This window comes from Vigna umbellata, chromosome 7 (assembly GCF_029865625.1).
Source record: "Vigna umbellata cultivar VRB3 chromosome 7, Vumbellata_1.0, whole genome shotgun sequence".
Lineage (NCBI taxonomy): Eukaryota > Viridiplantae > Streptophyta > Magnoliopsida > Fabales > Fabaceae > Vigna > Vigna umbellata.
This window is the reverse complement of record NC_142171.1, coordinates 37147967-37164864: the sequence shown is the minus strand read 5'-3', so window position 1 is coordinate 37164864 and position 16898 is coordinate 37147967. Positions and strand designations below refer to the sequence as shown.

The following is a 16898-nucleotide window of genomic DNA, read 5'->3' as shown; positions in this document are numbered from 1 at the left end:
CGAGCCCATTGGGGTGTTTTTAAACCCTAAGCTGCGCGTTTTTACATTCTTTCAAGTCCTTCTCTGCACAAACACTCCCACATACTCTTCTCTTAGGTTTTCTACATCTTTTCACTCTTCCCTCTTTAGAAAATCTCTCTTTCACTCACTTTTTCACTAGTGTGCCATCAAAGTTTGGGGTTGGAAGAGAGTATTCTAGTTTGGAAGCATTCTCATATCATCTAGCATCTCCACCCAAGTAAGTAAAATGCATTTTGTTCATTCTAGGGTTCTTGAATTTGAATGTGGAACCATGGCATGGAGGAGCTGAAGCAGCTGAAGCTTCAGCCCGAGACATGGATGAAGATGAAGCTGAGGAGGAGGATGCATTTGATGAAGATGATGATGAAGAGGAAGAGGAAGATACAGAGAGCTCGGACTGATGAGGAGCTGAGATAGCATTTACTGATGAATGCTATCATATGATTATGCTTTTGTGGTTTAAGTTTTCTGAACTTATTTGTTTTTGTTTTTAGATTAGGGTTTGATGTACTCTATTGAACACCTGGTTTGTTATGATGGTTTGCTATTAACTGTGATTGTGTGATAAGTAATGATTGAATGATGCTTATGATTGATTGATGTTGAGATGGTGTGCACATTAAAATGCTTATACAGGTGATTCACAAGCTTTGTGAACAAATGCAGGATATCATGATTGTGATTGTGAAATTAAGCAGGATGTGCATGTCAAATGTGAATGAGCTTATATGTGAGGTTTTGAGCTCCAGAGTTGTTATTGTTGAATGCTATTACTTTGAAAGCATGAATGACTTTGCCCAGGTTTTCTATGATTGAATCAATTGCTTGTTTTGCATCATATGATCAAAGGCCGTGTTTTTGAAACCCTTTTTATTGGCCAAATTCATAAAGTTAGCCTTCTAAAAGAGAACACGTTGTGTTCTATCCTTTGAACCCTTAGCCTTAAATATACACTGAACACCCTTGATTGAAAATCTTTACCTTGAGTTAAGTAGAAGATCTTGTGTGGTATTGTTAAATGTTCAAGTTTGGGGTTATTGGGGAAACATGAAAAAGGAAAAAGCATTGAGCTAAGAGCTAAAAAGTAAGAATATGCAAAGAAAAGAAAAGAAAAAGAAGCAAAGCTCAATGCAAATGCAAAAGCAAAGGCAAAAGAAAGTTGGGAATGAATAAGAAGATTGTGTTGTTATGATTCTCTTAACTCAAGGATTTGGTGATCCAGAAAAACCAATTTTCTTGTTAGCCCAGCCACATTATAAGCCATTGAAAAGTCCTTGTGATGATGCATGCTTGTGAATGTATTTGATTGTGGTTAAATGAAAGGCAAAGTTGATTCATGTGACATTGTGATAGTGGAGTGAATGAGTGAAACACTTTACCTCTTATACACTTGTGTGTTGAGTGAAACACTTTACCTAGTGAGGAAATATTCCATAAGCACATGAACATCCATGCTTAATTGATTGATCATTCATGAAAAATAGCATTTGTTGGAATTTAAATGACTTTGTGAACACTAAAGCATGTGCACATCTTGATTGAACTCTTGGTCTTAAGTTTGAGTGAAGTTATTACTTATCTTGAAAAGAGGATTTTGAATGAGTGAACCATCATATGAATTGGTTGGAGATGGAGTTACATTTTATTTGCTTGAGGACAAGCAAAGTTCTAAGTTTGGGGTTGTGATAACAGTTGAAAAACTGTTATTTTCATGCTTAAAGTTGATACTAAAAGCAACCTTTAGACTTAGAAACTAGCTTGAAATCATGCCTTTTGTTTATATTTTCAGAAATAAGAGAGCTGGACAGGTTTATGCTTGATTTAAGTGTTTTTGTGCAGGTTTTGAGGTGAATTTGGTGAAAGAAGTGAAGAATAAGAGAGAGGACATTAGAAAAGACAAGAAAGAGTGCAAAAAGGAGAAGTCGAAGGTACCGCTCAGCGGCAAACTACCGCTGAGCGGCACTCAAGAGGTGACGTTGGAACCGCTGAGGGGCAAAATGGCCGCTGAGGGGAAGAAAGAAGACGCGCAATCACCGCTGAGCGGCACTTTTTGGGCTTGGACTTTTGTAATCTTTTGTAACTCTAGATTAGTATATAAGGGCTTGCACGTCCTATAGTTAGGCATCTTTGGCAGAAACGAGGCAAACACTCTCTCTTTCACCCCTTTGAAGGAGGATCTTGGATGCTAAGGCTACCTCTTCCACTTTATTGGGTTTATTCTTTCATACTTTCATTGTTATTCATCTAGGTTCACCATGAATATGGTGAACTAAACCTTGTATGTTTGTTGGGGAATCAAAGTAATCTCTTGAAGCTCTCATATATGGATTTGTTGAGTACATCTTTGAATTAAGACATATGCTTTCTTTCATCATTAGTTAGGGTTTTTCCTCTTTGCTCAATGCTTGCATTGTTTAACTCATTCTAATGCATGATTATTGGTTTTGTTGATACGGACACGTACGGGGAAATCTAGATCCGGGGAATTTCTCCCAATATTATACTGACAATATTATATTGGTTGCCTTTAAGCTCCTGCACTCATGAACTAATCATTAGGAATGCTAGGAATTGTATGAACTATTTGATTAGGGAGAAGCCATCTAGAATGGTACATTAGAGAGTGGCATTAACAATGATGATTTGAATGTTTTGAATTCCTAAAATATATGAGAGTGGATGAGATGAAATTGACCCCCAACAACATATTCATTCATATATTTCCTTGAAAGTGTTTATCTTTTGTCTTTGTCATTGATCAATTCATGCATACATATTTAATTTTCGTCTTTGCATATTAAACTTCAATTATTGTGTTCTTAAGTGTTAGCTAATCAACAAATCACATAACTAAACTAGGCCGTGAGTCCTTTGGGAGAACGATACTTGGTCTTACCAAGTTTATTACTTGAAACGATTCGGTCATACTTGCCGATTGGAAACAAGTTTGTGACATCATATTTTGGTGCTTACAAATTTGTCCATCAAAGGCACCCCATGAAGACGAACGATCTCCTTGATATATAACTTGGCCAAATTTGTCATGGACATCTTCAGATTCACGGCCAAGAAATGAGCGCTTTTAGTCAATCTATCCACGATCACCCAAATTGAATCATGATTCCTAACCGTTCGTGGTAGATGAGTCACGAAGTCCATGGAGATGCTGTCCCACTTCCATTCTGGAATTTCCAACTGTTGAAGCAACCCTCCTGGTCGTTGGTGTTCAGCCTTAGCGCGTTGACAAGTTAAACAGGATGCCACAAAACGAGCGACATCACTCTTCATTCCAGGCCACCAGAACGAACGCCTAAGATCTTGGTACATCTTAGTCATACCGGGATGTATGCTAAGACGACTATGATGTGCCTCTTCTAAAATAATCCGCTTCAGCTCTCCATCATTAGGAATGCACGTTCTACCAAGGTAACGTAGCATACCGTCCGTCCCAGCATTGAATTCCTTAGCTTTATCTGAACCGAGCGCGCTAAAGATCTTCACCAACTCTTCATCCTCACGTTGCTTCATCCAGATACGGTCAAATACATTACTTGATATTCTAAGGTTACAGCACTTGATACTGTTCGGTTCCAGCTCAAACTGCAACCTTAGATCTCTGAAACTTTCCACTAAGTGCAGCTCCTTCACCATCATTAACGAGACATGCACTGTCTTCCTGCTTAGGGCGTCCGCCACTACATTGGCCTTCCTGGGATGATAGAGCAACTCAAATTCGTAGTCCTTCAAAAATTCTAACCAACGCCTCTGCCTCATGTTCAACTCCTTCTGATCAAATAAGTACTTGAGGCTCTTGTGATCACTGAAGACTTGGAATGTAGATCCGTACAGGTAGTGCCTCCAAATCTTCAGTGCAAAAACGACCGCTGCCAATTCCAGGTCGTGTGTTGGATAGTTACGCTCATGAACCTTCAATTGACGAGACGCGTACGCTACCGCCCGCCTCTCTTGCATGAGCACACAACCCAACCCTTGATGAGAAGCGTCACAGTACACTTCAAAGGGCTTGGACGTGTCCGGAATGACTAGTACAGGAGCGCTCGTCAACTTCACTTTCAGCTCTTGGAAACGCTCCTCGCACAAGTCAGTCCAAGCGAACGGCTGATCTTTCCTTGTAAGCTGCGTCAGTGGTGCTACTATCTTAGAAAACCCTTCAATGAAACGCCTATAGTAGCCCGCAAGACCAACGAAGCTTCTCACCTCCGTAACTGAACGCGGACGTTCCCATTCCATAACCGCTCGTACCTTTGCTGGGTCTACCGAGATCCCTCCAGCGGACACAATATGACCCAGAAACTGCACCTCCTTCATCCAGAATTCACACTTGGACAGTTTTGCATACAACTCCTTTTCCCTCAACACGCTCAGCACTGCCCTCAAGTGTTCTTCATGTTCAGCTTGCGTCTTAGAGTAGATGAGAATATCATCTATAAAAACGACCACAAACTTGTCCAAGTATGGCCGGAAGATGCGGTTCATATAATCCATGAACACTGCAGGAGCGTTCGTTACTCCAAATGGCATCACTACATACTCGTAGTGTCCATAACGCGACCTGAAAGCAGTCTTCTGGATGTCGTCCTCCTTCACCCTGATTTGGTGATATCCCGAACGCAAATCAATCTTAGAGAACACCGTTGCCCCATGCAGTTGATCCAACAAATCATCAATCCTTGGCAACGGGTATTTGTTCTTGATGGTCAGCTTGTTCAATTGCCTGTAGTCTATACATAACCGAGAGCTGCCATCCTTCTTCTTCACTAAGAGCACAGGCGCTCCCCAGGGTGATACGCTCGGCCTTATGAATTGCTTCTCCATCAGTTCTTCAATCTGCTTTTTGAGTTCGACCAACTCTGCAGGCGCCATACGGTATGGTTGAACAGATATAGGGGCTGCCGTGGTCACCAAATCAATGGTGAATTCAACTTCCCGAACAGGAGGCAACCCTGGTATTTCTTCTGGAAAAACGTCCTGAAACTCCTCCAAAATGGACGTTCGTTCTTGTCGCAAATCTCCCAGCTCTTGATCTTCATGCGTCATGATCAAGAAGCAAGACGCGCCCTCCATAATATCTTCTTTCAATTGACCGAGCGTCACACCTACGCATTCTTCATCTTCGTCAGGAAATACTAACTCCTTCTTGCCACAATCTATGAGAATGTGGTTGGCAGCCAACCAATCCATCCCTAGAATTATTTCCAAGTCCTTCAAAGGTAAACAGATTAAGTTCACCTTATAGCTATGCCCCTCAACCACAATAGGACATCTAATGCACACGGTAGATGTCCTAAGCTCTCCAGCCGCTGGTGTAGATACCACCAAGTCGAACTGCATATCTCTCCACAATTCCCAGCCTTTCAACACACGCCTTCGAGATGAAGGAGTGCGTCGCCCCAGAATCAAATAACACACAGCAAGGTATTCCATGAACTAGGCAGGTACCAGTGACGAGCGTACCTGAGCTCGCTGCCTCCGCTCCAGTGATGGCATATACCCGTCCAGTAGCTTGGGCTCGACCACCTCTTCCTTGTTGATTTCTCCTAGCGTTCGGCGGCCTCATTACTGCGCGTCCGCCCATGTTGCACTCGTTCTCCAGATGGCCATTTCGCCTACACCGAGTGCAATATTTTACTCCAACCAATTGAGGACATGACGAACGATAATGTGGCCCTCCACACTTGTAACATACAACGCTACCTTGCTGCCCAGACTGTCCGGCAGGAACCAAGGCTTGAGATCCACTCGCGTTGGCTGCTGGACGAGTGTAAGGAGATCCTCTCTGATTCACATTTCCTCTTGAGACAATCGGCCCCCTTACTGCTTGTTGTTTCTTGTGCCGTTCCGCCTCTGCCAAGTTCTTCTCCAACACCTTGGCCCTCTCAACCATAGCAGGGAACGTTCTGATACACAAACTGGAAATCACAACCTTTAGATCACTGCGTAGACCGTTCTCAAATTTTCTGCACTGCCACTCCTCACTAGTGGCCATTGTATTGAAGCGAATCAAGTGTTTGAACTTGTTCGTATATTCAGAAACTGACATTCCCCCCTGAACCAGCTGTAAAAATTCAACCTCCTTTGCAAAACGGACACTGTCAGGGAAGTACTCTTCATAGAATTTGTTTCTGAACACTTCCCAAGTAATCTGCTGGTGAGCGTCCGTTAAAATGGCTCTGACGCTCGCCCACCAGTGGCTCGCCTCTCCAGTCAGCAAGTACTCTGTATACGCCAAGCGGTTTTCATCCGGACATCTCTTGGCGTTGAAAATTCTCTCCATATCCCTCAGCCACTGATCAGCTTCGTCCGGTAGACCCTTCCCACTAAACTTGGCAGGGTGATGCTGAAGGAAACTCTCCAGACTCCATTCAGCGTTCGGTTGAGCAGCGTTTGAAGAAGATGCTCCAGGCGCACCTCTAGTTGCAGCCAAGATCTCCATCAACTGCCTTTGCGTGTTTTCAGAATTGACACGCGAGGCCTCCAAACCTTGCATAGCAGCTTGGTTTTGCTGCATCAGGGTGGCGTTCTGCTCCAGCAACGTTGTGTTCTGTTGATGCAGCCTTTCAACCACGGTTTCCAACAACCTAGTGTTGCTGGACGTATCGGACTCATTCGGTTGGGGAGGAGGAGGAAGTCTAGGCGCCATTAGTTCTCTGGATCAGAGAAAAACGAGCGTTAGTAAAGTTCAAGAGTTAAAACAATAACTCATTAACACATAATAAGCACACAGCAAAAACGTAGTGCACTCATAACCTACAGTGTTCCTTAAAAGAACAAAACTGCTCTGATACCACTAATGTAACATCCCAAAATACAGTAATTACCATAATTGAGAATTAATTACAATTAATAGTAACATAAACAGTCTTTGCATTAAATCAGGATTAAAAGCCAAACGGCATCAGTACAAAAGAACGCGCATAACGCATACAAGGGAAAACCTGGAACGAACGTTCTTTGATATAAAAACAACGTACGTCAAAATAGAGGAATATAAGATTTAAGACGAACGGCCTAATCAAAATACTTGGCCGAACGTTGAAACTACACTAACATTTACAGCCCTGATCTAACGAGCACTCTAAGGCTCAGCCTTTACTTCAACGTCCACCAGATTAGCTTCATCCAAATTTTCTTCTTCCAGCATTTGCTCAAGGGATGCACCACCATCTGCTCACATCCACAACGGATGATCATTGCATTTTGACAAGACGAAAGTACATGGACAGTAGACAACACAATGGAAATGCAAGGGTAAGCTTATAATATTTAATTTATACAATCAACACATACATTTACATTTTAATTCACACATACAACATGTAACTTATCCAATAAAAATCACAGAAATACGGATATAAGACAGACTGTCCGGACTGTATGAACCATGTAGTTACAAGCGTCCTTGCACCCGAGTGGTGTAGTAACTGATCAAATCTCCCAGCTGCCACTCGAGGTTAACCCTATCTGCCCGAAGTACTCAATGGACTAGGGCCTCCTGCCATTCCCACGTATGACTACCCCCTTCTACTTGAAGAGGAGTATCACGGAATATCAGGATGGACCGCGAGGCTTAACTTATCCAGGTTCATACTTTACCAAATTTCACATTCAACACATCTGAGACGTTCCTCCTTGGAACGCTCGTTAAAATCCACTTCCATTAATTCATTCAAAATATCATTCGCCCATATTAACCAGTTCTCTTATTCACATTTTCATTCAGTGTTCCATTCTCGTAACATTAACAACATGCCTCCTTTAATCAAATAAGAACGAAATTATTAATGTACCTTTGTCTACACGTTTCTGAACAAAAGAAACGAACTCTTGTCCACTTACGGACGTTAAGAATACTTAAATAATTTAAATGGGATTGAGTTTAGAAGATCAGAATAATACTTAGAAAATTTTGAGTACAAAGAATTTAGGTTGAATCAAGAGGATAAATACCTTACAGGATAACTTAGATAAATAAGCAGAGTATGTTTAATTCAGAAAACAACACTTACTGTCAATGACCGAACGTTCAATAATTAACTTTGGACGAACGCCAAGTACGTTCGCTCAGAATTCAATGATAAGGACGAGCGTTCAGTTGTAAAACCGAACCCTGCTTTGGACGAACGCTAGGTGTATGACCGAGCATAAATCAGAACGAACGCTTGGCAAAACCCGAGCGCTATTTGGGACGAACGCTTCGGTATAAGACCGAACGTCCTCTAGAACGAACGTTCGACATAAGGCCGAACGATATTAAGGACGAACGCTTCGGTATAAGACCGAGCGTTACTTATTCATAAAGTTTTAAATATTTAAGTTTAAATATTTACTTATTAAGGACGAACGCTTCGTTCAGTAACCGTTCATAACAGCTCAAACTTCATACGTTTCACACATGCATTCCAGATTACACAGCATGCAAGTATAAATTAAACATATAAGCTCCCCTTACCTGGTCTAGCAGTGAACTCCCTACGCGAACGTTTGTTAACTTGTCCAAACAAAATTTCCTACCCGCAACGTGATTCTCAAGTGTTTCACTAACTCTAACCAAAAAGAACGAAGGAGAACTTAGTGTATATTCTAACATGCAGCTGCATCAAGTTCGCATGCAACTCAGAAAAGGGTTTTCTAGGGTTTGAAAGCTTACCGGATGCAGAATTCTAATATGTTCGGTTCCAGTGAAAGCTCACGACGCCGTGAACGTTCCTACGGTTTCAGAAAGTTGATTGGAGTTGAAAGAAATGAGTAATGGTAGAGAGAAGATGAAGGTTCTTAGAGAGAAGTTGGAGAAGAGAAATGGCCAGGGTTTCGTGAGGAAGAAGGTGAATGCATAGAATGGAGTGAAGTGTTTTCAGAGAAATCATTTTCTCTTCCTCGTCAAACGGTCGTGCACTCCCGCACTGCCACCTGGATCCCACTACAGCTTTTAGAAGCTTCTAACGTGACAGATGGCATGCGTGCATGCAGCGCTTGGTGCGTTTTTAATGCACTGAGTGTGTGACGTGGTGCGTGTTTCAGAGAATGATGTGACACGGTTTTTCAGTGCACAGCAGAGATGAAATCAGAGTTGGGAGGGGGTTTTTAAGAGGATTTAAACATTGATTGCGGTGTGAATTAATTTGATTTGACACAGAATTATTATTGCTAATTATAGAGGGTTTTACAAGTATTAAGTCTAAAAAAGTTACACATCTCTCACCTTCCAATCAAACATTCATATAATTAAAATGTGAAATTTTTAATATATTTTTCTAGTGTGATATTTGGGAAATACGCATTCAAGATTTTACAACTAGGAAATCAATTATATTATTTTGGTTTAGACAGAATAAAGATATCGTGTCAACTAATCCAAAATAATTTTAATTCTGTAGGCAATATGGACTTTTCACACATGATAAACTATCAAAACAGGTAGCCCCGCTTGATCTGACCCGGCTTACCATGGATTGATAGCTAACCTAATCCAGCTTACTTATTAACCAGTTGAAAAAATTCAAATTCGATCCGACTCACCATAGGTTGGTGAATTAAACGGGTTGACTCACTTACTCATTTAGTTATAATTTTTTTTAAAAAAAAATTACAATTTTTTTTAATTCAAATCTAAATAAATGTTACACTAACAATTCAAAATAAATAAAAAAGTATCATACAATCGAAGCTTAATCCAAAAACATATACAAAAGACGAACAAATAAGTTTTTAATATTGATAATTTTTGTATCACTTTTCCGTTTATAATATTAGAGTCTTGAATAGATAAATTTATAATAGTTTTCTCTCTTTAAACATCTCCTTTATCACCATCTACAGTATAATTGAAACACAAAATAATAAATAATTAAATTAAATTAGGAGATTGTGTGAGATCCCGGAAAATTTTAAAACGTAATTAGATGTCAAATCAGTAATTATGATACTGCTGATTCACCTAGTAGCTTCCATCAATGAGCCGCGACACACGTCCAGTGCATTAATTGCGCACTAAGCTCTGCATGCACACACGACACTTGTCACGTTGGAAGCTTCCAATTCAGAGTTTGGTATGCAGGTGTCAGCGAGGGAGACGTTCGTTCAAACGAACGTGAGTTAAGCAAAAAGAGTTTTTCGAAAAACCCTCCACTCACCTGTATCACTCATCTCCTTCCTCTGAATCAGATTTTCCAATTTCTCTGATCTCTCTCTAGAACCAGTAACCTTCTCTCTTCGATAACTCATCTTCTTCTTCTCCGATTCACTTTCCAGAACCGTAGGAGTGTTCGTCCAGTTGAGACCTTTCATTTGGACCGAACAGAACTTGGATCGGAACTGGTAAGTTTTTCTGTCTTAAGCTTCGTCCTTTTCTGGTCTCATGCGAACCCTAGTTGGTTGCATGAATGGGTTCTAGGTCTGAGTTTTGGTTGATTGTTTTGGTGTCTTAGTTTTACGTGGGAACTGTGGAACGAAACTTGAGAGTAGAAGTGGTTAGAGGAAACCCTAGAATCGTGCTTTTGGAAGATCACTGATATCCAGGTAAGGGAAGCTTACATATATTTAAATTTATACGTGTATGATTGTATGAAAGCATGATTGGGTTGTCTGTATGAAATCTTTGTATGCGTGATTTTCTGATCTGCATGAACGAGCCCTGTTGTGCTGTTATGAATGTACTGATATGATTTTCTGGATTGTTGAGCTGCATGCATGGTTGAATCGTATGGATGAATACTATAATGTATGAATTGTTAAGATGTTGATTATTGAATATGAAGTAATCTGGAAGTGAGAGTGTAAAGTTCATAAATCTGAGATTCATTTGAAGTATAAAGTTTAGGTTAAAATGTTGAAATCTGAAAAATTGGCTAAGGTTGATAATTCTGCACTTAAATCCTACTTTTGTTAACTAACGCTCGTCACTGTACGGTCTTATACCGTTCGGTTTTCCTTATGATACTTTAAAATGGAATTCTTTCATTTGGAAAGAATTCTGCTCGAGAACGAGCGTCCCCCTTTGAGTAAATAAGCGTTTGGCCTTATGTCGAGCGTTCGTTGTTGATAGCGTTCGGCCTTCTGTCGAGCGTCAGTCTTTAATAGCGTTCGACCTCATGTCGAGCGTCAGTCTTTAATAGCGTTCGACCTCATGTCGAGCGTCAGTCTTTAATAGCGTTCGACCTCATGTCGAGCGTCAGTCTTTAATAGCGTTCGACCTCACGTCGAGCGTCAGTCTTTAATAGCGTTCGACCTCATGTCGAGCGTCAGTCTTTAATAGCGTTCGACCTCATGTCGAGCGTCCGTTTTAAATAGCGTTCGTCCTGATCTCAAATAGCGTTCGTCCTGATCTCAAATAGCGTTCGTCCATACAGTGAATTAACGTTCGTCTTTTTATGGAAGTATAACAAAGAATGAAAATGTGATATTGAGAGAATTATAAAATGAACGAACCATATATGGGGTGAAATTATGAGATTGATAATTGAACGAGCGTTCCAAGGAGGAACGACTCTGATTGGTTATTGAATTTAGTAAAGTATGACTGTGGATAAGTTTAGACTCGCTGTCCATCCTGATGTTCCGTGATACGCCTCTTCAAGTAGAAGGGGGTACTCATGTGTGGGAACGGCAGGAGGTCCTTAGTCCATAAGTTAACATGGGCGACGTAAGAACGGACTTACCTCGAGTGGCAGCTGTTTGGTGTTATCCCAGTTACTACATCACTCGGGTGCAAGGACGCTTGAAACTACACAGATTCATACAGTCCGGACGGTCTGTCTAGAATATTTATATTTATGTTTTGATTGAAGTTATATGCGTATGTACTGATTGTGTGATGATGTGAATATAAATGTTGAAGTATGAATTTAAAATACGTAAGCTTACCCTTGTGTTTTCCTTGTGTTGTCCTGGTCTCTGTACGTTCGTCTTGTCTTTGCAATGATCATCCATGTGGATGTGAGCAGATGGTGGAGCGTCCCTTGAAACACTGCTGGAAGAAGAAAATTTGGAGGACGCGACGCTGGTGGATGTTGAAGTGAAAGCCGAGCCCTAGAGCGCTCGCCAGTATAGTATAGTTTATTACGTGTTTTATGTAGACGTTCGGTTGTAATCCTGTAAAACCGTTCGTCCTTAAACTCTTTATATTATGGCGTTCGTCATTTCTGTATGCTTTATGAACGTTCGTCATCTTAGTGCTCGTTCGGTTTTTGTAAGACTGCACTGTTTATTATCTTAATGTAATTAATCTTGATTATGGTAATTACTATATTTTGGGATGTTACATTAGTGGTATCAGAGCAGTTTTGTTCTCTTAAGGACGCTGTAGGTTATGAGCGCATTACGTTTTTACTGTGTGCTTATCGTGTGTTTAATAAGTTAATGTTTTAACCGTTAGACACTTCTAACGTTCGTTTTCTCTGGTACAGAAAACGATGGCCCCTAGACTCCCTCCTCCACCCCAACCTAACGAACCTGATACGTCCAACCACGCCAGGTTGTTGGAGACAGTGATAGACCGTTTACAACAGCAGAATACGACCCTAATGGAACAAAACGCCACCCTGATGCAGCAAAACCAAGCTGCCATGCAAAGTCTGGAAGCTTCCCGTGCTAGCTCGGAAACAACCCAGCGACAGCTGATGGAGATTTTAGCATCAACCAGGCACACTGCGGGAGCGTCTTCTTCCAACGCTGCCCCGCCTACTGCTGAGTGGACCCTGGAGAGTTTCCTCCAACACCACCCGGCTAAATTCAGTGGGAAATGCCTTCCTGATGAGGCAGACCAGTGGCTGAGAGATATGGAGCGTATTTATGATGCTAAGAGGTGTCCGGATGAGAGCCGCTTGGCTTTTACAGAGTATTTGTTGACTGGAGAAGCAAGTCACTGGTGGACGAGTATGAAGGCCATCTTAACGGACGCTCGGAATCCAGTAACCTGGGAGGTTTTCAGAGGCAAGTTTTATGAGGAGTATTTCCCGGACAGCGTACGTTACGCTAAGGAAGTTGAGTTCCTTCAACTGGCACAAGGAACCAAGTCTGTGTCGGAGTATACCAACACCTTTAAACACCTCCTGAGGTTCAATACGATGGCTACTAACGAGGAGTGGCAGTGCAGGAAGTTTGAGAATGGGTTGAGAAGTGATCTGAAAGTGTTGATCTCAAGTTTGTGTATTCGGTCTTTTCCTGCCATGGTCGAGCGAGCCAAGGTTTTGGAGAAGAATATGGCAGAGGCAGAACGGTTGAAGAGGCAGCAAACAGTGAGTAGGGGACCAATGGTGTCCAGGGGAGGTGCTGTACAGAGGAGACCTCCTTACGCTCGTCCAAATCAGTCTTCTCAGACGAGCGGATCACAAGCAGTAGTCCCGGTCGGACAGTCTGGACAGGGAGGTGTTGTTTGTTTTCGGTGTGGAGGACCACATTATAGGTCTTCATGCCCTCAGTTGGTGGGAGTAAAGCAATGCACTCGTTGTGGAAAAAACGGGCACCTGGATCACGAGTGCAATATGAGTGGGCGTGCTGTGATGAGGCCACCTAATGCTGGAAGAAATCAGCCAAGAGGAGGACGAGCCCAAGCTAGTGGGCGAGTGTATGCTATAACGAGCGCTGAAGCAGTGAGTTCAGGTAACCTTATTGTTGGTGAATGCATGCTGTTTGGTAGACCCTGCTGTGCTTTGTTTGATTCGGGGGCAACGCACTCCTTCATCTCGAAGGCGTGTGTTGAAAAGCTGGGATTAGAAGTGAGCGAGATGCAGTTTGATCTGGTGGTGTCGACCCCAGCAGCTGGTGAGGTTAGGACGTCCACTATGTGCGTCAAGTGTCCTATAGAAGTGGATGGGCGTAGGTTTAAAGTTAGCCTCATCTGCTTACCTCTTCAAGGTTTGGAGGTTATCTTAGGAATGGATTGGTTGGCTGCCAATCGTGTTCTTCTTGATTGTGGAGCGAAAGAGTTTATCTTCCCTGGTGTAGATGAAGAAGTTCTTTCAGTGACGCTCGGTCAGCTGAAAGAAGACATTATGGAAGGCGCCAGCTGTTTCTTGATTATGACTCACGAGGATCAGGAATCCAGAGGAAGGGTAGAAGAACGATCGTCCACTAGAAACGGTAAGGGACGATCAGTTGTGGACGAGTTTGCGGACGTTTTTCCGGAAGAGATCCCTGGACTTCCCCCTCAGCGTGAAGTGGAGTTTACAATTGATTTGGTGACTACAGCCGCTCCCATCTCGGTTCAGCCATATAGGATGTCGCCTGCGGAGTTATCTGAACTAAAGAAGCAGATTGAGGAGTTGATAGAGAAGAAATTTATTAGGCCGAGCGTATCACCCTGGGGAGCGCCCGTGCTGTTAGTAAGGAAGAAGGATGGCAGCTCTCGGTTGTGTATTGACTACAGGCAATTAAACAAGCTGACCATCAAGAACAAGTACCCTTTGCCGAGGATAGATGACTTGCTAGATCAACTACATGGGGCTGCAGTATTCTCGAAGATTGATTTGAGATCCGGATATCATCAAATTAGGGTTAAAGAAGATGACATCCAGAAGACAGCATTCAGGTCGCGATATGGGCATTATGAATATGTGGTGATGCCTTTTGGAGTAACGAACGCTCCAGCCGTGTTCATGGAGTACATGAACCGCATATTCAGGCCCTATTTGGATAAGTTTGTGGTTGTCTTCATAGATGATATCCTCATCTATTCCAAGACTGAAGAAGAGCATGAAGAGCACCTTAGACTCGTACTTGGAGTGTTGCGGGAGAAAGAATTATATGCCAAGTTGTCTAAGTGTGAATTCTGGATGAAGGAGATCCAGTTTTTGGGTCATGTGGTGTCGGCTGGAGGCATCTCGGTGGATCCAGCGAAAGTGCGAGCGGTATTGGATTGGGAGAGTCCGCGTTCGGTCACGGAGGTACGTAGTTTTGTTGGACTGGCGGGCTACTACAGACGTTTCATTGAAGGTTTTGCTAAGATAGTAGTGCCGCTAACCCAATTGACCCGTAAAGATCAGCCGTTCGCTTGGACTGATCGTTGTGAATCCAGTTTTCAAGAGCTGAAGATCAAGCTGACGAGCGCCCCAGTGCTGGTTATTCCGGATACGTCTAAACCATTTGAAGTCTATTGCGACGCTTCTCATCAAGGTCTGGGTTGTGTTTTGATGCAAGAGAGGCGAGCGGTAGCGTATGCGTCTCGGCAGTTGAGGATTCACGAGAGGAATTATCCAACGCACGACCTGGAGTTGGCAGCGGTCGTTTTTGCACTGAAGATCTGGAGGCATTTCTTGTATGGATCCACGTTCCAAGTTTTCAGTGATCACAAGAGTCTCAAGTACCTCTTTGATCAGAAGGAGTTGAATATGAGGCAGAGGAGGTGGCTTGAGTTCTTGAAGGACTATGATTTCGAGTTGCTCTATCATCCAGGAAAAGCGAACGTGGTAGCGGACGCTCTGAGCAGAAAAGTGGTGCATATGTCGTCTATGATGGTGCGCGAGTTGAGCTTGGTGGAGAGTTTCAGAGATCTAAGGTTACAGTTTGAGTTTGAACCGAACAGCATCAAGTGCTGTAACCTTAGAATAGCTAGCAACGTGTTCGACCGAATCAAAATGAAGCAGCGTGAGGATGAAGATCTGGTGAAGATACTAGACTCGCTCGTTTCAAAGAAAGATAAGGAATTCAACACAGGAACGGACGGCATGCTGCGTTACAAGGGTAGGACGTGCATTCCTAATGATGGCGAACTGAAGAGGATCATTCTGGAGGAAGGCCATCACAGTCGTCTTAGTATACACCCTGGCATGACCAAGATGTATCAAGACCTCCGGAAATCGTTTTGGTGGCCTGGAATGAAGGGTGATGTCGCTCGTTTTGTGGCATCATGTCTAACTTGTCAACGAGCGAAGGCAGAATATCAAAGACCTGGCGGATTGCTTCAACAATTAGAGATTCCCGAATGGAAGTGGGATAGCATATCCATGGATTTCGTGACTCATCTACCACGCACGGTCAGGAATCATGATTCAATCTGGGTGATCGTGGATAGGCTAACCAAGAGCGCCCACTTCCTAGCTGTCAACTTAAAGATGTCGTTAACCAACTTAGCTAAGTTGTATATCCAGGAGATCGTTCGTCTGCATGGGGTACCTTCGAGCATAATTTCAGATCGTGATACAAGGTTTACTTCACGGTTTTGGCAGTCACTTCAAAGCGAGCTTGGTAGTAGATTACAAATGAGTTCAGCCTACCACCCTCAGACGGACGGCCAGTCTGAACGAACCATCCAGACGCTAGAAGATTTACTGAGGACGTGCGTCCTAGATCACTTAGGCGCATGGGATGAGGTTCTGCCGCTAGTGGAGTTCACGTATAACAACAGTTTCCAGGCGAGCATTGGAATGGCACCGTTTGAAGCACTCTATGGGAGGAAATGCCGAACGCCACTTTGTTGGTTCAAAGAAGGAGAGCACGTACTAACTGGACCTGAGCTTATACAGCAAACGACCGAGAAAGTCAAGCAAATCCAGGAGAGGTTGAAGACGTCTTTGAGCAGGCAGAAGTCGTACGCTGATAAAAGGAGAAGACCGCTGGAGTTCGCTGCAGGGGAGCATGTGTTCCTTCGACTCAATCCAGTCACTGGTGTGGGACGAGCCGTTCGTCCAAAGAAGTTATCTCCCAAGTTCATTGGACCCTACCAGATATTGAGGAAGATCGGACCAGTGGCGTATGAGCTTGCGTTGCCACCCCAACTAGCCAACCTTCACCCTGTCTTCCACGTCTCTCAACTTCGAAAATATATAGCAAATCCGTCACACGTACTGGAGCTAGAGGACATTCAGCTACGTCCAGACCGAACGATAGAACTGCATCCAGTCTATGTTGAAGATAGCCGCACC

At 42.9% G+C, this 16898-nt stretch overlaps 2 protein-coding genes across 2 annotated transcripts; one reads left to right on the top strand and one right to left on the bottom strand.

Moving 5' to 3' along the window:
• Positions 1-3616: 3616 nt before the first annotated feature.
• Positions 3617-6316, bottom strand: LOC148195885 (uncharacterized). The gene is made up of 4 exons (XM_088095316.1): positions 6057-6316; positions 5369-5939; positions 4240-4344; positions 3617-3730 (listed from the first exon to the last, which is right to left on the bottom strand). Exons 1-4 carry the CDS (start codon positions 6314-6316, stop codon positions 3617-3619), a joined length of 1050 nt encoding a protein of 349 aa, XP_087951442.1.
• Positions 6317-12449: 6133 nt separating this feature from the next.
• Positions 12450-15544, top strand: LOC148195884 (uncharacterized). Its single transcript, XM_088095315.1, has 4 exons — positions 12450-13638; positions 13894-14330; positions 14418-15247; positions 15430-15544. Exons 1-4 carry the CDS (start codon positions 12450-12452, stop codon positions 15542-15544), a joined length of 2571 nt encoding a protein of 856 aa, XP_087951441.1.
• The last annotated feature ends 1354 nt before the right edge of the window (positions 15545-16898 follow it).